The 17,869-nt window shown below is 49.4% G+C and overlaps 6 protein-coding genes across 6 annotated transcripts; 3 read left to right on the forward strand and 3 right to left on the reverse strand.

Annotated features, from left to right (window-relative positions):
• Window positions 1-77: 77 nt before the first annotated feature.
• On the forward strand, window positions 78-4,728 carry HETIRDRAFT_153979 (uncharacterized protein; the record flags this gene model as incomplete). The annotated part of the gene is made up of 10 exons (XM_009543093.1): window positions 78-640; window positions 745-944; window positions 1,001-1,158; window positions 1,216-1,315; window positions 1,378-1,589; window positions 1,641-1,715; window positions 1,768-1,956; window positions 2,011-2,430; window positions 2,488-2,616; window positions 2,669-4,728. 10 exons carry the CDS (start codon window positions 78-80, stop codon window positions 4,601-4,603), a joined length of 3,981 nt encoding a protein of 1,326 aa, XP_009541388.1. The 3' UTR covers window positions 4,604-4,728.
• A 1,290-nt stretch (window positions 4,729-6,018) lies between these two features.
• HETIRDRAFT_457054 (uncharacterized protein) lies at window positions 6,019-7,317 on the reverse strand (the record flags this gene model as incomplete). Its single annotated transcript, XM_009543094.1, has 6 exons — window positions 6,019-6,110; window positions 6,171-6,483; window positions 6,543-6,627; window positions 6,676-6,872; window positions 6,923-6,959; window positions 7,014-7,317. The coding sequence occupies 6 exons, from the start codon at window positions 7,315-7,317 to the stop codon at window positions 6,054-6,056; spliced, it is 993 nt and encodes a 330-aa protein (XP_009541389.1). The 3' UTR covers window positions 6,019-6,053.
• A 97-nt stretch (window positions 7,318-7,414) lies between these two features.
• HETIRDRAFT_145515 (vacuolar H+-ATPase V1 sector, subunit C) lies at window positions 7,415-9,199 on the forward strand. Its single transcript, XM_009543095.1, has 9 exons — window positions 7,415-7,584; window positions 7,644-7,895; window positions 7,959-8,050; window positions 8,101-8,199; window positions 8,247-8,315; window positions 8,369-8,461; window positions 8,516-8,609; window positions 8,664-8,801; window positions 8,898-9,199. The coding sequence occupies exons 1-9, from the start codon at window positions 7,435-7,437 to the stop codon at window positions 9,090-9,092; spliced, it is 1,182 nt and encodes a 393-aa protein (XP_009541390.1). The 5' UTR covers window positions 7,415-7,434; the 3' UTR covers window positions 9,093-9,199.
• An 8-nt stretch (window positions 9,200-9,207) lies between these two features.
• On the reverse strand, window positions 9,208-13,111 carry HETIRDRAFT_469598 (uncharacterized protein; the record flags this gene model as incomplete). Its single annotated transcript, XM_009543096.1, has 9 exons — window positions 9,208-10,293; window positions 10,349-10,721; window positions 10,771-10,971; window positions 11,020-11,478; window positions 11,534-11,758; window positions 11,815-12,024; window positions 12,083-12,364; window positions 12,414-12,710; window positions 12,776-13,111. 9 exons carry the CDS (start codon window positions 13,109-13,111, stop codon window positions 9,638-9,640), a joined length of 3,039 nt encoding a protein of 1,012 aa, XP_009541391.1. The 3' UTR covers window positions 9,208-9,637.
• A 275-nt stretch (window positions 13,112-13,386) lies between these two features.
• HETIRDRAFT_378542 (uncharacterized protein) lies at window positions 13,387-15,123 on the reverse strand. The gene is made up of 6 exons (XM_009543097.1): window positions 15,082-15,123; window positions 14,620-15,029; window positions 14,218-14,567; window positions 14,003-14,150; window positions 13,706-13,946; window positions 13,387-13,644 (listed from the first exon to the last, which is right to left on the reverse strand). Exons 1-6 carry the CDS (start codon window positions 15,112-15,114, stop codon window positions 13,465-13,467), a joined length of 1,362 nt encoding a protein of 453 aa, XP_009541392.1. The 5' UTR covers window positions 15,115-15,123; the 3' UTR covers window positions 13,387-13,464.
• A 1,611-nt stretch (window positions 15,124-16,734) lies between these two features.
• HETIRDRAFT_114591 (uncharacterized protein) lies at window positions 16,735-17,487 on the forward strand (the record flags this gene model as incomplete). Its single annotated transcript, XM_009543098.1, has 4 exons — window positions 16,735-16,904; window positions 17,082-17,147; window positions 17,185-17,200; window positions 17,419-17,487. The coding sequence occupies 4 exons, from the start codon at window positions 16,735-16,737 to the stop codon at window positions 17,485-17,487; spliced, it is 321 nt and encodes a 106-aa protein (XP_009541393.1).
• Between the last annotated feature and the right edge of the window lie 382 nt (window positions 17,488-17,869).

Below are 17,869 nucleotides of genomic sequence, written 5' to 3' on the forward strand. Positions count from 1 at the left end.
CGCGTATGCGACGCGTTCAACTCCTGCGCTTCGACTCTTCGACTCGTCCCCTCGCTCCTCACGTCACATTACGCGTCATGTCATCAGACGGGTACTTTGAGGATGATATTGACCAGGAAATTTTGAACCAGCTTGATGTTATAGAAGCCTCTCAGCTCGCATCGTCATCCACCCCCGCCCCACCAGCTGCGCGCGCACGAGCCCGTGGCCCACCTGCCCCTGTGGTTGCAGATGACTCGGACTATGACATGGCTTTTGATGTCGACGAGCAGGAGCTCCAGAAGCTCGACGTGCTAATCGAACACGCATACCACCCGCGACCCGCGACCAAACCACACTCGAACGGTGTCTGTCGACAGCCTTCGAAGGGTGGCATACAGACTACCCTCTTTGGCGGAATCGCGGACACGTCAACACCAAGCAAATGCGAGGGGTCGTCCAAGCGCCCATTTCAACGTTCCAAGTCCACGGGACTGCATCCCAAGAAGACAAAGGTATGGGATCACACTGCTTATGCGAAGTCGGGGCCAAGGAAACGAAAGTCAGACAAGGGGAAGGGGAAAGCTGGAGATGATGTAGACGAACATGAGGAGGAAGTTGAGTTTGAGCAATTTCCAGCACCTTTACAATCAATAGTCGGGTGAGTGGCCATCTTCGACCTCGTCTAGCAATCTCTAACTTCAGACTTGTTCAAAAGCCTTGTGAGTGGTCGAGCTCTCCTTTTGTGTGGGAAACATTCAACAGTTTCTCCGCCTCTCGTCAGACCCCACCGATGAAGCAGCAGCCGGATCTGCTCGCCACGAAACACTGGTTGTTCCCTCTGAACCAACCTAGGCGTGATTATCAGTTCAACATCGCGAAACACTGTCTCTTCGACAATACGCTTGTTGCACTGCCGACCGGTTTGGGCAAAACCTTCATTGCTGGTGTAGTCATGCTCAATTGTGAGAATCACACTGCTCTTATTCAGCTGGGAAGTGACAGCATCGGCCCTGAGTAGATTATCGCTGGTTTCCTGAAGGCAAGATCGTGTTCGTAGCGCCTACGAAGCCTCTCGTTGCCCAACAAGTTGAAGCCTGCCATCGAACCTGTGGTATTCCTGGTCGGGATGCTGTCGAGCTAACCGGTAACAACCCGAGAGCGATGAGAGCGCGAGCAGTAGGGTTTTCTCATCTCCTGCGAGCTTCGAACGTTGACGCTTCAATGCTATGATAGTGGGAGACTAAACGAGTGTTTTATATGACTCCTCAAACGCTATTTAACGACCTGAAGACCGAAAATTGCGACATACGAGACATAGTTCTCCTTGTCATCGGTATGTTTCCTTTGCCGGAACATGGGGCACTCATCCAATCTCCCACCATTTGTGATATATAGACGAGGCTCATAAAGGCACGGGCGACTATGCTTATGCCACAGTGGTCCGCATTCTCATGGCAAAGAATCCGCATTTCCGGGTGCTAGCACTGACTGCAACACCTGGAAGCACACCAGACGCTGTGCAATCCATTATTGACGCGCTGCATATAAGTCGAATCGAACTAAGAGACGAAGAAAGCTTAGACATAAGATCGTACGTCAACAAGAAGGTGCATGTGATTTATAGTTATTATCGACTAGCTACTCATGACGGTTCGTAGAAAGTGGAACAGCACATTATACCCATGAATGAGAGCATCGCCAAATTGCGCGATCTTCTGGCGAAAGTAATGAAGGTTAGGGCACTCGTCCTTCCTTTTCTGCTCACACTAATTTGTCGGTCTTCAGGCTCCTCTTGATTCAGTAGCGAGTGTTGGTCTAGTCCATGGCGGCAACCTTGACCCCGTCATGTTTCACCCCTTTCGCGCCCAGATGGCAATGCAGGAAATTAATTCTCGGAGAGATAGTCGGCAACTGACTTGGGCATTCCCAACTTTGAAAACGATAGGAGCCTTGGCCAGGGCGATGGGTTATCTGGCAAGTATACCTGTACTGTTGTCGACGTCTGCTCATATGAAAAATGTCCTTCAGCTCGAGGCAAGTCCGTCGATGTGTTATAACTCGCTCCAAACAGCCGCATCGGGCGACGCCGAAGCCGGTTCGGGGAAACCGTCGAAACCTAATAAACTAGCCAAGGATCCTAATTTCCAGGTGCTCATGTCCGAATTGGAGAGGCAAAAGGTCGAGGGATTTGCCGTACATCCGAAGATGGAGAAGCTCAAGACGCTTGTGATACAACACTTCGGACAGAGGATGGGAGACGCTGAGGTGAACGAAGAGGAACAAGCCCAGGACACGAAGGTCATGGTTTTTGTGTCATTTCGGGAAGCGGTTGACGAGATCGTGGAGTTTCTCAATCAAGAGTCGCCGCTGATCAGAGCGACGAGGTTTATCGGGCAAGGCGTCGACAAGCGGGGAAACAGAGGTTTCGCCCAGAAGGAACAGTTAGGCGTACGTTGCTTTCATCCCCTCGTACTGCGGCGTTGCTGACGCTGCTATACATCATAGGTGATCAAACAATTCAAAGCCGGTGAATTCAATGTTCTCGTATCCACGTCCATTGGAGAAGAGGGTTTGGACATTGGCGAGATTGATATGATTGTCTGCTATGAGGCCCAGAAGACGCCGATTCGTATGGTCAGTACTCTTTGTTGCCTCGCTTTCGAAGCCATATCGATGTTGTTTCTAGTTACAACGGGTTGGACGAACTGGTCGCAAACGGGACGGCTTTGTTCATGTTTTGCTTGCTCAAGGTCGGGAAGAACTGAATTGGAATAAAGCGCAAGAGTCCTATGCAGAAGTCCAGCAGAGCATTGTCAAAGGCGACCAACTCGAGTTCTACAGCGATGTCGAGCGTCTCTTGCCCGAACACGTCAAGCCAGAAGCGCTACCTATGATGATGGACATCGAGGAATATGAGCGTGATACGAGAGAGAAAACAGCCAAGCCGACACAACAAGGAGCGAAGAAGCGGAAGCGGAACGATGACGCTCAAAGAAACATCCCGACTGGAGCGAGTCTTGGATTCGTTAGCGTGGCGGATTTGATTGCGAAGCAGGGCCGGAAGAAGCGCAAGACAACGGAAAAAGAGTACAATTTTGATCCTGCAGCCGGGAAGGATGATTCCACGGATGAAGAAATTGAGGCAGGCGTATTTGGGCCAAAACGGAGCGTCTCGACCCCCATCACCGCAGTGGAAGGACCTTCGAGACCTAAGGGCAAGACAAAGAGGGCGAAGTCCATGGCAGGGAAAGCAGACAAGCCAAAGAAGACCAAAGAAGTTACATCGACGTCTGCGCGTAAAAAGGGTAAAGCTACGAAGTCAGCACTTTCAAAGCTCACTCTTAGCCAATTTGATGCTACGGGCGCTGATGACTCGGAAGACTTCGAGATCGAGAAAGGCATTGTCTTCGACAGATCACGAAGTAAGACCAAGTCCCGGTCTCCATCTCCGTATCTGTCGCACGAGCGCCGACCGTCTTCTCCTGATCTTCCTTTGGCTCAGGCGTTTTCGTACTCCACCATCGACATCTGCACTTCCTCAGATCCGGACACACGATTTGATAGGCCTTCTCCTGCTAGCGTTCCGGCAAGATCATTGCAATTTAGTGTCGAGCCTGTCATCGTTGGCACGCAAAGCTCTCAAAAATCTGCTGTTGTTTCTATCGGTCTCCCAACACCTGAACAATCCACGACTGCTTCGTCGAATCGCAATCCTTCCAATACTCCCGACGACAGTGAACGCGATCTCGCTTGGCTTCTTGCCGACTCGGATGACGATCTCGACGCAAATCACAAGTCTTCTCCTCGTCAGATGTCGACACCTGCGGACAACTCTGATATCGAGATTGTCTACGATGGTACAGCTGAGGTCACCTTGGATTCCACCAATCTCTCAAGCTCGCCGGCCGAACCGAAATTCTCAGGTCCTCTGGAGCGGAGTAACTCTGCATGTGCAATGCCACCACCTCTTTTCACTCCAGCGCGTGCGCTCCTTTCAAGTTCTACTTCTTCACTGCTGGAGGAGGCCCCAGAGCCGAGTTTTGCTATTCGGGCTGCAGGAAAGGGCCGGAAACGTGTCGTTACGGTCGACTCTTCCCCACTCGACATGCCCCCTCTTTCGCAGAAACACCTCCGTCACGCACGTGAACCAACGTCCCCTACTCCACCTCGTCCTATGAAGCGTAAGAAGGTCAAGATTCAGGACATGGCCGTCGCCGGGAAGGTCAATCCCTGGATCGATGTAGAGGCGGGCCATTCTGGAGGCGAGGTCAGCGGAGGATCGTCCGACGCAGAGAACATAGAGCTCGAAAGCGAGTCTGACCAGCTATTCCTGAAAGAGCCACCAGAGACGCAAATATCTCCGTCGTACGACCAGCTCGCGGCCTATCGCCTGAGTCTACTTTCGCAGGCTCCCCGAGGCGGAAAAGTGCCTGTGTTTGCCAACCCCGTGCGTAGGCGCGGAACTTTCTATGCCGCCAGCGGTTCCTCGAGGCCGCGCCGAAGGATCGTCTCTAGCTCCCCGCCTCCAGAGGGTGACGGTGGCTCGGACGAATACGCGTTAGGTAGTTTTGTGGTGGATGATGATACAGAGATATCTTTCATCCAGTCAAGCGAATCCTGAGCCTTAACCCTATGCTGACTGCAGTTATTTGTATCCTTAATCCACTCATCTTATCGTTGTTACACGACGTCAATGCGATACAAGTGGCGACATCGATTTCAGCCGCTGCGCCTTGTGCTTTCTATCTATTATCATACTCGCGTTGCACGGTCAAAGCCTTACGCGCCCTCACATGCCCCCAGAACTAGCGAACAATCGCCACGCAGTCAGGAATACAATGCGGCTACCGTGCGTGCCCATAGCATGACGCACATGTAGCTCTCTCTTCCCACGACTTAATTGGGGAGTGCAAGCTGCCAGCGCGCTCCCCCTTCCTGCAGGAAATACTCTTCCTGGCCTGTGCGTTCTCGGCCGCTATAAAAGCAATCGGGGAGCATTCCTATTCCTTACCACTCTGGCCTTTTGGCTTAGATCAAGTGTAGTATCTGTTCTCTTTAGATTAACCTCTAAAGTGGAGGCACCGCCTCCCTAATTGGTTTTCTGATTTTTGAAGCCCTTGCCCCTTAAGCTCTGCTTGCAACTCGAGGGTGTAATGACTTTGCCACTGCACTATTGGCCTATGTTGTCCGGGGATCATTATCCTTTTCTTTTGCTGCTTTTTAATGTTGTTTGTCATTTGATGAATACTTGGAGCAGCAAATGATCTGGATTTTGATATTCTGTATCTGATATTCTGTTTTCGATCTTTATAGTTGTGGTTCTTAGTTTTCTAGACAATGCATTTCTTGAATGTGACTTGGGTATGAAAGCTATGTTGGTTGTGGTAACAAATTAGCATAAAGTCACTGCAATGGTAAGGTATTTGTTAAAGAATATTTGAGGCTGGTCTGGTAGATATCAAAATAGTCTGGTTGTATTTGATGTGCAAAGCTTGTACAGTATTGACACTGATGGGGCTATCAAATGCTGCAAGTGAGGTCACCTTCAACATACTAACATTTCTGTGCATGTATGCTAGCAGAGACATTATATCCTCTACTGACGAAAGCAACCTAACGAGAATCATGATAGAAGTCATGGATGATGTGTGTGCATATCCACATTGATCTTAGCTGATGGAATTGTAGATGTTATTCACATGGGGCATTGAACATATACTCAACCACAGTTAGAACCTTACCACGGCCGTCCACCGCCCTCCGGAAAACCCGCGTCTCAAATGCTGCAGATGCGCTTTGAGTGAGAAGCAGCCTGTGGCATCAAACTAGATGTTGCGCGTACAAGTACAGGCTGACACCGTGCGCTCAAGCGACCGAGCGACCGCAGTGGTCATAAGGCGCGTCCCTTGTTGGACATAAGATACCGTTAGTACGTTCATAACCTACCAAGATTAGATGTCTCAACCAGCAGCAACACTGTGATCACATAGTCACCAAGAGATAGAGAAGGCATGTAATTCCAGTGCAGAGACACTTAGCATAACGATTGCGGTCCTATAGAGGTATCCAGGTTACACATCACTCTTGTCTATCTTACTCTCCTTCCTGGACGCATACCCTGTCCAAGACTAACAAATGATGATGGACGTCAGCCTTACTGACCCAACCCATGAGTATAGACAACGGACCTCATCATAAAGAGAGACACTCGAGAATTCATTGATTAATTTGAGCCCAAGCCATATGATGCCTGCTGTCATGCCGCTCCCGCAAGTTGTGATCACATTCCTCTTGCCTTCAATGATCGCTTGGGCATTCGCTTCTCCAACACTGTCAACAAGCTTCTGACGAAGCTCATGAGGGGAGAGGTAGGTCGTGTAAGAAGCACTAGAACCGGGGACCGTGTGAGTGCGTAAGAAGTGGTTGAAGGGTAGCGAAAATGAATGTGGGATGTGGCCAGAGGAAAGGCCAGCTCTTGGTTCAGGGTCGGTACCCAGATATCTACAGAATGAGCATCGAGATGAGAGGCTGACACCGTGTTTTAGAAGGAATTGGCTCACCGTCCGCGAGCACGCGCGTCAAGAACGAGTTCGGCAACGGGGTCGGATATTTTGACAGAGGAGTTTGCTACCATTTGCTCGTAGCCTTATATGCGGTTGGACTCTATCAAGAAGAGGGCGTATGAGGACGCACTTCTGATGACGCTGTGATTAAGTGGAGGAGGGGAATAAGAGGCCTTGTCCACCTCGGCTAGCGTCCCGCTTTCGATTTTCAGTCCATCTGCCTCCCACCTAGGAAGACCACCATCGAGAACGCTAGAGTTGTCATGTCCAAGGGCCTTGAAAGTGAAGAGAGCGCGGGGGGCGGAGAATATTCCGAGGGAGTCGTAGCTTGTACTCCGTGTAAGTGAGCATATGTATCGATGCAGACATATACTTACATGACGACGTAGGATGAGGGGCTGATACCGAGCCTCTCTGCCGTGCTTGCTCAACATGAAGAACGTCGTGCCCTGCAGGTTGTCTACGCACCCAAGGCTTTGGCAAAGATCTGTCCACTCGGCATCATATGCATCAGCCCAAGCTCATTGAGACTCGCAACTTCGTCGAGGCTGAAATAGTGCGCGCCAGGAATGCGCCTAGTCAGGAACTCGTCGTGAGCTTTTCTCGGTGAATTGGGCATGTGCCAACTGGCGTCCAGAATGCAAACATCGGAAGACGATTTGAGGGCTTGAAGCTCTTTTGGAGTAATGAGGAGCGGAGCCTGGGTAGATTTGTGCCGAACTGATGAGAAAGCACGGCTGAAGATGGTGGCCGACGGACGCAAGGGTAGCATCGTTGCAAGCTGGTTGTGTCGCGCGAGAGGTTAAAGTGCAAGGCAAGTTGAGAAACGCTCGTCATACCGATTGCCTTTTCTGGAGAACAGAACCTTGGACAGAGCCTCTCTCTGAATATGCCTTCGGATCAGAGCACTTGGCTCATCGCAGCACCTCAGGATGGTGACTCAGATGGATTGCTGCAGGAACTCCACACAAAGCTCTCACAGCAGTCCAAGTCTTTCTCCTATAACAACATCGGTCAATTATATATTCCATCCTTCAAGGTAACGAATTCAGTTCATAGTATCGCGACCGCTCACCTCACTTTTCGTCTCGGTAATAGACAGGGACATTGGACTCCCTAATTGCTCTCTCAGAAGAACTTCCGAAACAGGAAGCGTTCTTCACCGCAACTGTCGCGAAGATCGTAGAGACACTGCGTAACTTGCTAAACAATGATCCAGCCAAGCTCTCGCAGCACATCTTAGTGGACGAACGAAACGTAGATGATTATGTACTCAAGGAATGGAGATGGAATGATGGACGCTATGGCGTGCAACGGGGGCTTAGGGAGATAGTTGAAGTATTGAACAAGGTCTTTCGCTCTCATAAGTATCCGTTGCCGTCTACGCTAACGGTATTTCGGACGGACCTTTAGGAGATGACTTCCATTGATAATGTCATGAAGACAAAGCTGAACAGTTACAACCTTGCGAAGGGCTCCCTTACACAAATGCAGCGCAAGAAGACGTGAGATCATCACGCCTGCGTTTTCCTCTCTTGCTGATCTCTGGAATTAGAGGAAATCTATCTGTGCGGTCGCTTGTGGACGTCGTCAAACAAGCAGACTTCATCCAGGACTCAGAATACCTGGAGACACTGCTAGTGGCCGTTCCAAAGTGGGTGCTCTATTAACAGCGTGCACCGTTCATCCAACATTGTACAGAAACTTGATCAAAGAATGGAACGCGAAATACGAACGACTGACGTCAATGGTCGTACCTCGCTCTGCATCGTACGTGTCCTCTTTTTTCAACCGTCACTCTCTTTCTGACATAGGCTCCGTAGATCTGTTTCATCAGACGACGAATATACTCTATTTTCGGTGGTCATATTCCGGAGAGTGCATGACGAGTTTGTCCAGAAATGCAGAGAGAACAAGTAAGCCCGTATTTGCTCCGCACTTTATCATACGTTGAATTTTACCTTTCAAAGATATCTTGTGCGAGAGTTCCATTTCTCCGAGGAGTCGCTCTTGAAAGAGCGGGAGGATCTGGTCACGGCAGACACCACAGAGAAAGAGCTTTGGGTTTGTCCATTTTCAGTTTTATCCCCACATCAGAAACTCATCAACTCCACAAAGACCGAGCTCCTGCGATTGTCACGGACGAATTTCTCTGAATCCTTTCAGATCCTCGTCCACCTTAAAGTCGTCCGCCTCTACATCGAGAGCGTTCTCAGATACGGCCTTCCAGCTAACTACATCGGGCTGGCCATCAAGGTACGTTCGCACATTCACATTCTCGAGCGCTCAAATGGTACTCCCTCCGCGTAATCGACTGATGGGGCCATTCAATTCTACGTTTCATATCCTCAGCCCGAACCCAAAGCGACTAAGCGGACGCTTGCCCTCTTACATGAATACTTCGCCTACTTGTCTCCGCGGTCCGGCAGCAAGAATTCGAGCGGCGCTAGCGTCGGCGCTGATGATTTCGTGGGGGAATACCAGACGTTGCTGGAACAGGAATATTTCAATTTTGTTTTGTACGAGGTACCGTGGATCGTGAATTGAAGCCGAATAGTCGTCTGTATAGTGTTATTTTTCTGTCCTTGATCGTCTTACTTTGCGACTTACGGCCAATAAGGCTCGAAGTCTACGTCTGTTCTTCACCACCAGACAAAACAATAGCGGAGAAATGAGATAAAGATATGACCAGCCCACTAGCGTAGGAACATCATATACTATGTTACATGTGAGATGTAATAGAAGTGCAGAGGATCAGAACGATGTTGAAGAAAGCCACGAGCAGCTGAGATTTGGGAGAGCAGGTGAGCGAGAGGAGTGCGAAGTGAGGGGGAATAGAAATAGGAGACTGATGTAGTAATATGTATTCAATATTGTGTACGAGATGAGATACGAGATCAGTTGCGAAGGGAAACAAACAAAAGAGAAACGAACAGCAGTAAGAGATGAGAGACTCTTTTGTAGACAAAAGTCCACGGTCCTTCCGGATACAAAGGAATTTTTACAGGCGGGCCCTTCTGCTTGCCAACGACCGCTCGATACGTGCGAATAGCTAATCACTATCATACCATAGAATAATAGATCCCTGGTAATCAGAGTCCCAAGTTCGATATCACTCTTGCTACTTCGTCGACGGCTTCGTCGTCGAGACTATGTGCGGTTCGGCGGAGGGTGTGGGTGTGGCCAGCCACGACAGCGGGCCGCACAGATGGCGGGCCGTACACGCTAGGGAAAGAAGGTGCCGTGGCCGACGTGGGACTCGAGCTTGGCCCCGTATCGCCGATGGAGTTGGTGGGAGAATCAGGGGGACCGAGGCGGGACGACTCGTTTATGCGTTGGAGCGAGAGGGTCAGGTCGAGCGACTGCGCGCGATTCGTCAGCGAGCGAGGCTTCGAGATTTGGTCTTTGAGCTTCGCTTCAAGCAGCGAGTCCGAGCCTCGCTTCATCGCGTCGTCGATTTGAGACACATGAGATGGGAAGCCAGACCTTGGTGACATATCCTCTGCGACGTGCGACATTGACAAGAAACGTCCATGACGACCAATCGGCGGCTGGGGATTCCAATAGTCGTTGACAGACGGGCCAGGCACGTAGTTGGCTTGACTATCAAGGCTATCTTGAGCCTCTTCTAGATGGTAGATGTAAGAAGGAGAGTTATTGAACAAGGCCTTCACATCCGGAGACGAGTTGGCAAGCCTGAGTCGCCTGTCAATCATGGGTTCAGGCCGTGACAAATCGGCAGAACCTGCTCAGGACACGATCAGATCGGCTTGGAGGGCGTTAAAACTCATGAAGGTACTCACCACGGGTGCGAGGCATGGTCGAAAGAACTTTACTGTCGAAATGGGGGAACGCCTCGGCAAATGAGTCACCCCGCTTGTGGGTGTGGGCCGTGGGCGACGGATAGACATGAATGTTGTGATTGAGCAAAAACTGCTCGAGCAGTTCGCGCGCGCTGACGAGGAAATCGCTGTTACTGCGCTGGCAACGGAACTTGAACGAACACTCCATTGGAATCTCTGCGCCTGACCCCAAAGTCTTGAAATTGGGAGAGATGACCACCTGCCAGTCGTGCTTGATCTGCTCGACGAAAGCGGCGAATTCAGGGGAAGAACAGATACGAGGCAAGTCGGCCTGAGGGGGCACAGCCATGTCGGCTTCGAACGGGACGTGATCCTGAGCGAATGTAAGCACACAACGGTAAGTGCGGCCCAGAGCAACGTACCAACAGCATCGTGGCAGCAATTTGAATCTGGCTCTCTGGCCCAAAGACCGTGATGACGTCTGACGCACTCTCTTTGTCAGGGAACCTGACTCGCGAATTTGTCTTGTTTTCAATATCATGGATGAAGATGCTCTTCTCGCCCAACAGCGTGCGGTGATATTTTCGCGGAATAGAAACCGTTTCGTTCAAATAATCCTTATCCTATTGACATCAGCGCTACGGCCCCATAGGTAAGAATGGTGAGCATACCTTCGGGTTGACTAGCTCCATAACGGATTGCTTTAAGTTATCCAGATTAATGGCATTTTTGGCCGGTGTACGCGCAACGACGTTGTCCTCGTTATCGTTATACCCACCCAGCGCGGCGAACTCTTCGGCATTCGAGAATTTGACGTAGACGCCGTACTTCTTCATAATCCGTTGAATACTGCGTCCACCAACACCGATGATGCGTTTGTGATACGACTCGGGAACATGGAACGAGATCTCCGCGGGTAGTTCTTCCTGTAAAAGGGAGAGTCCTTGGATAACAGAGCCGTCACTCCCAGCGATGTCGATGAGGAAATTGTGATCATTGAATGTCTCAAACTTGATCTTCACGTTGGTCGTCTGCATGATCTTGTTGATCTTGCCATTCTTCTTCCCACTGATAAACTCGCGATGCTCGTTGGCCAACTCGATTTGGAAGCGGATCTCATGATGAAAGGCCTGAGGGTACAATCGGATGTCATGGACATTGAATAAAAAGAAAATTAGCACGGACCTTGACGATGTCAAGATCCATGATCATATTGACGGCGTGTCGAACTTCATGCTCGAGTCCGTGCATCTCGAAGCACATCCCTTTGAAGACAAGCTCAGCACCAGTCGCATTTGAGACCTGCTTGATGATATTGGTCACTTGAGTCGCGTTCAACGTGGAGGGAGGTAACAAGACATTGAACTGCGTTGGGAGCAGCCAGAATGAAGCGACGTAAAATTGGCAAGCCTGTAGAACACGATATTAGCGAAAAAGGTTGAAGCCGAATGCAATGCATCACGAACGAGCTGCATGACAGAGCGAATCGTTCTCTGGATGTGGACCCTGTGATCTCCAAAGACAGTTATCAAGCTTGTCGAGCTGCCGATGGACGGGAATTGAATAAATGTGGAATTATCATTCATGATCATTTTGAGGTCCTCGGTGCGATCCGTGACCATCCAATCTAATTTACGGGGCAGAATGGCGGTGTCTCTCGAAATGATTCCCTTGCTCTGCAAATTCTAAGTTTCAAAATGATGAACCAGATGCAGAGGGAAAGAGGGGGCGGACCTTGTTGAGAGCCATCTGAAGCAGTGTGTCCCGCGCGCGCTGAACACCGAAAAATTCACCTGTGATCCAGACAGCATTCTTGTTAAGTCGTGGGTTCCCGGGACTTGAAGGAACAGCGCTCATGTTGGCGATATCAGGCCCAACAAGACCCTGTAAAGGAGAGGGATAATATATATTTGTCGCTGTCTCCTCTTGAATGGTCTGCAGGACATGGCGCTTGCGTCCAGCGACGATGGCTTGCAACTTCTGATCAATGTCAACCGATTCGGCATGGAGACCATTCTGCACAAGACGTTAAATGAGAGAAGGAGGGGGGCAAGGCAAGACGTACCAATTCGTCAAGCATCACGAGAAGTCGCACTCGAGCGATCTCCACCGAATCCCCCTGACCGGTGATGACCAATTCACATACTCGCTCCGTCTCAAGACCAGTCCACCCTGCGCTACTGCTGATGCCGTCTGGCGGCGTCCGAGTGGAGAGGGAAAAAGGACTGTTTACAACGGCGATGTGCGCGAGAGTCTGCGAAGCAATTTCATCGAGACGTCGACGGACCTCTGGTTTGAGCGCCGGCTTAGACGAGGGAAAATCGAGAAGTTCTGAGCGCGTCACTTTGATAGACGAGCGGTTCTGTGAAGCGAAAAATGGGGGAAATGAGGGGACGAATAGGAGGAGGACAGGAAAATGAAGCAAACCTGAATTGGGCAATCTTTGAGGACCATACCTCGGGCAAAGAGGACCTGCTGGTAAGAACCGGAAATGCAGAAATTCCAACCAGTGCCCTGATCAGCGACTGCATAAGAGACATGGCAGTTCTGGGTGGCCATGGTCATCATGGCGAGCTTTTGAACTGCGTCCGCATCAGCCTGCGAGGGGGCGACGTGAGAGTCGACATGACCGCTGTTGTGCTGCTGAAAATGAGAAGGGAAGAGATCTGTTTGGGGGTGGGTGGGGAAGTCGAGGGAGGAGGAGGAGGAATGAACGTGACGCGACCGGCGAGGATAGGAGAAGGCGGTTGTGTAAATATCCATAGGCTAGGAAATGATACAAGGCGCGGACGAAGAGGTTGTGCAGGAAAAGGATGGGTCGGGTATGAAGAAAGGGGGTATTGGACAAGGTGGTATTGGTGGTCGTGAAGGAAAGAGAAAGAGGGAGAGGGAGAGGGAGAAGTAGAATATATCGCGGATATATAGGAGCCTGTTTGGCTCCGCCTTGCACTCTATGACACCGTCCCAGTGCTGCTCCTAACAGCTCGTCTCTCCCGCTCCAGATTCGCACTCCGCCCCATCCGGGCGGGCTCTCAATTCTCGGCCGAAACATGTCTGTAGTATGTACTGTACCCGCCGCATAGCGCTACATTCATCCAACAATATACTGGTCCACATCATATCCCCGCCGCATCGAACCCCTCCATCGGCTGCCACTCATCATCCACGCTCTGGTAGTCGAACAGCTTCGAGTAGCACCGACGCCCCGGCGTCGAGAAATGTTCGTACGGATTGTTTGCGTTCAGCTTCGCACCACAGCGGTAGCAGAAGTGCTGCTTGCATTTCGCGCATGTCATCTGTCCATCGCCATGCGCGATCACCATTAGCATGCGCTCCCCTCCATTCGAATTTACTTACGTGGTTGCAGCCTATCGACTTCTCCACTTTGATCTGACAACCGGGACACGCCATCGTGCTGCTCTCCAGCCACTCTCGATTCGCCTGGTCTTCCTTGTATTTCGCGACCAGCCGAGTGATATTCGCCTTTCCATACCGCTGCTCCAGTACCGCTCGCGATGGTGAGCCATCCGCCAGTGACATGTACTCCAAAACAAAATTTTCCGCGATGGGTATCGGGCAGTCCGTCAGGGGCCCATGCCTTGGAAAATGGAGCCTCAGCACAGGTTTCGGAAGAGGTGCGAGACCAGCACACACCATGTACGTTTACAGAATGCACAAAACGAATAATCGCACGACTGACACGTCCGCAACCTCTCCCAGCCTGAACTCTGCTCGTCCGCATTATTTGGTTTCGGTACGGCTGCTTGGCAGAGGGCCATGGGACAGTGCACGATGGTCGGGTCTAGTTCCGAGGTGATGAGAATGGAGACAAAATAATGCAAAAGCTAAATTTCCAGCGGATGCCTCACCTTGGTCAAGCACTCTCTTCTCCCGAAGCCATCTCCACCGACTCGCTTCGTCCTCGCTGACAACCCTCCTGACTTCCTCTTCGTGGGATTCCCGACCCTGTTTGACACAGGCAGGATCCGGGCATCCGACCCGCGCCACGTCCCCCTCTTTGATGAATAGCTTCCAATAGTCTTCTAGACAGGGGCGACAGAAGACATGACCACAAACGAGCATTAGACATTTCGCCCCCTTGTGTGATGTTAAACAGATGGAGCATGTATAAGAATTTTGCGCGAATTGAGATGACTTGGAGTTCGCGTCATGCGATGTGAGCAACGGCGCGAGCAGATGAGGGGCTTCATGTAATATTCTGTTGACGCGTCGAATGGGAGTAACTGAGTCTTGGGCAAGACAAAACGTACCGTATTGTCTGTCCGTCTATAAAGCTGAAATAGTTCAAAAATTCCGCGGTCCTTATCCACTCAATCCAATTATAAAGCGTGCCATCTCCAGGCTCCCACATCTCCAGTAACTTATCCTGAAAATGTGCAGTGTGGGGAAGCCATGTCACATGAAGGGAAACAATTTGAGGTGGATCCAACAAGGGATATGTCGGCGGTAGAACGAGATAAAGCAGCACAGGGGGAAGCGAAGCGATCGAGATCGAGATGGGATCGAGTCGATGAATAGGAGTGTCCTGCAAAAGCTCTGCGCTAACGAGACTACCGTCACCGACGACAGACACGGTCCTCGCATCGCCAAATTCGACAGGGATTTCAAGCTTCTTGACCCTGTCCGGAAGATTGCTCGAAAGGCAATCTGGATAAATGGACTGGGTGCATCGCGTCAGTGCTTTGGCAAGTGGCGTTCCTTCCGCGGCGCACCTCGAGCACCTGCCACTCTTCCTCTTGGAGCATGGCACATTGCGTGAGCGTGTCGTCGGTAGTCATGTCGAGGATAGTTGTGGACCTGAATGGGACAAAATAAAAGAGAAATACGATACAATCCAATTTAGCGCTGCTAACAGAGTGACTGCGAATAGCTGCGAATGCCGAATGCCGATGACTGATTCACTAAGAACCGAAATAGGGTTAAGGTCTACTCTTTCGGGTTTTCGCAACACTTTCATCTTACAGGGTCTTGCATAATTTTCGAGAAAGTTGCATCAGAGAAAAACCGGGTTCCTGAACCAAGACTTGCCTAACTGGGCACTGTGGGCCGGGACGATCGGCAAAACCTTGTCATGCTCTCATGGCTCAGGGCTATCGTTTCGAGCACACTGTGTGCTCACCTCTTTATAGTACCTTATTAAACTTCACTACGTCTCCACCTATTGATCATTGAATTTGAGAGCTAATTATTGACTGGCACTATCAAAGACAGCAGTGGAGAGTGGTTGTCACAGACGGGTCACACAGGGAAGTCCGGTGCTTTTTTCTTATATCCACAATGAAGCGCTCAGGAACCTGTTTTTTTCTGGCGTGGCCCTCTCAAAAATTATGCAAGACCCTGTAGTCTGTATCCAACCGCGAGCCTCAATTGATGGTCCCTGTGTGAACATTTGTAAGCATTATATGACCAATTAACGCGCTCTATTGACCACATCAAATGACGCGTCGTTGTCCTTTAGATGACCACTGAAGCACCACCAGAGCAATTTACTATCATTGATCAGCTCCCATTCCACCATTACTGCATCGGGTCTTTCACTACACCATCTGGAAATGCCCTTGTTTGATATCTCCTTTGCCAAAAGTCCAAGGAACCATATGGCTTCCAGGTCTAGTACATTTGCCAGCTCTTGGATGGCACTGATGTCTTTGCTACCATAGCCACAGGTGACAGCAAGAGTCAGCTATTTTGTATGTTCATTCTAGTATGCCAAGCCCTTTCAGAGCATGCACAGTACTGGCCAAAAGGCTTCTATATTACCAATAATCCTGTCATGATTATTATCTGCCCTGCAAAAAGCCTTGAGGAGGACATGGCATGTAACTAACAGTGTCTAATTAAGAAAATAAAGCTGATTGCAGGCAAACTCTATGTTGAAGAACAGGCTAGTAATGGTTGTAATCAATAAAGATACAATCCATGCTACTTGGAAGTGCAGCAATGATTCGTGGGCTATGGCAAAAGCATAGGCCATACTGATTTTTCTTTCACTAGAACAGCTCAACACATGGCACTTCTAAGACATGCTCAAGAATAGAAAGTTCTACCATCAAATTATAGGTCTTGCTATGGATGAGGCATACCTAATCTTATTATAGGGTGCCATGTGTTAAGCTGCTAGGCTTATTGTGTGCACTTGATGCACTAAGAAGGGTTCCCTGGGCTAAACGTAATAGTGACAGCCCAACATATAAAGATGACTGCTCGTCTCTGGGCTTGATTCAGGAAGTCTTAATTGCTATTAATGTGATCCTCAAATAAATGGAGAAGGTGCTAGTTGACTAGATGTAGCTGTTCGTCTGGTATGAACAGATCTTCTCCAATGCAACAGATGACCTCAGAGGGATCCCAATGGATGACTCAATATGCGGCAAGTCCTTGATAGGTTGAAGGTAGGAGAGGATGATGAGAGCACTGAGATGAGTCCAGTGCTTCATCAGACTAAGTATGGTTCTATGAATCTGGCAGAGTTCACGAAGCATGGGCTGAAGGGGCCAGACACTGGGTGCAGTGCAAAGATTGAGATGTATACAAAGTAAATGAGCTGATCTTCTAAGAAGCTCAATTTCCCTATATATAGTACAGGCTATTTAGGGTAGGATGGATATATGGTCCGTGCTTCTAAACACTAAGTAATCTGCAGTCATCATTCGTACTCCACGGCTCTTTGATGTAATCATATATAGTAAGTATATCAAATGTCTGTCTACAGCAACATCAAATGGAACTTGATCACAATCAACATCAGAAGCCATAGCAAAGAGGGGATCATAGTATTGTAAGTGTTCATGCATCAGCATGTAAATAGTAATCAGTCCAAATCTGAGTTATGTATGTAGCTCATGACCATGTCCTGAGTCACGTGCCTAGATGCGTGTCAAGTCACAATCCTAGTTGTCAATTGTCCAAGTCCAAAGGAACACCTGACCTTCCCTTCTGTTTATATGCCAAGCACATGTTAGGACATGGTCCTAACACCATGTTCCACAAGGCATTCATAGAAATTGGCTTGATATATGCTCAGCTTGAGTCATTTATGTGCTTCCTAGCTATTACCACAACAATGGAACCAGGTCCACTATTACACTCTGTTACTCAGGCTTGCTATCAAGATGTAATCCACTCAAAACCTTGATGGTGGACTTAGCCTCATAAACCAGCTACTTTTTAACTAGCTATGCTATCATAGATTTAGTGGCTGGATAAACATTTTTTTTATTTCATAAGATCAATCTTAGCCAAGCAAGGTTTCAGTTGACTATTAGGGCTTTGGGGCTAGCATTTGAGAATTTGGGCTAGGGTATAAGTGTTCTGACTATAAGGAAACTTGCTAACCAGTAACTGATAATCCTTTTATCATAAGGCCCTTTCATTCAGGTTCATCAGGGAAAAGCTCCACATCAAATTAACCATAGTTAAGCATAAATCTAGCTAGATTTTTGCCAATTACTATTAAGGATTTTTAGCTTACCCTCTTTCTAATCCTGAAATTATAAGGTC

This window comes from Heterobasidion irregulare (assembly GCF_000320585.1).
Source record: "Heterobasidion irregulare TC 32-1 unplaced genomic scaffold scaffold_01, whole genome shotgun sequence".
Classification (NCBI taxonomy): Eukaryota; Fungi; Basidiomycota; class Agaricomycetes; order Russulales; family Bondarzewiaceae; genus Heterobasidion; species Heterobasidion irregulare.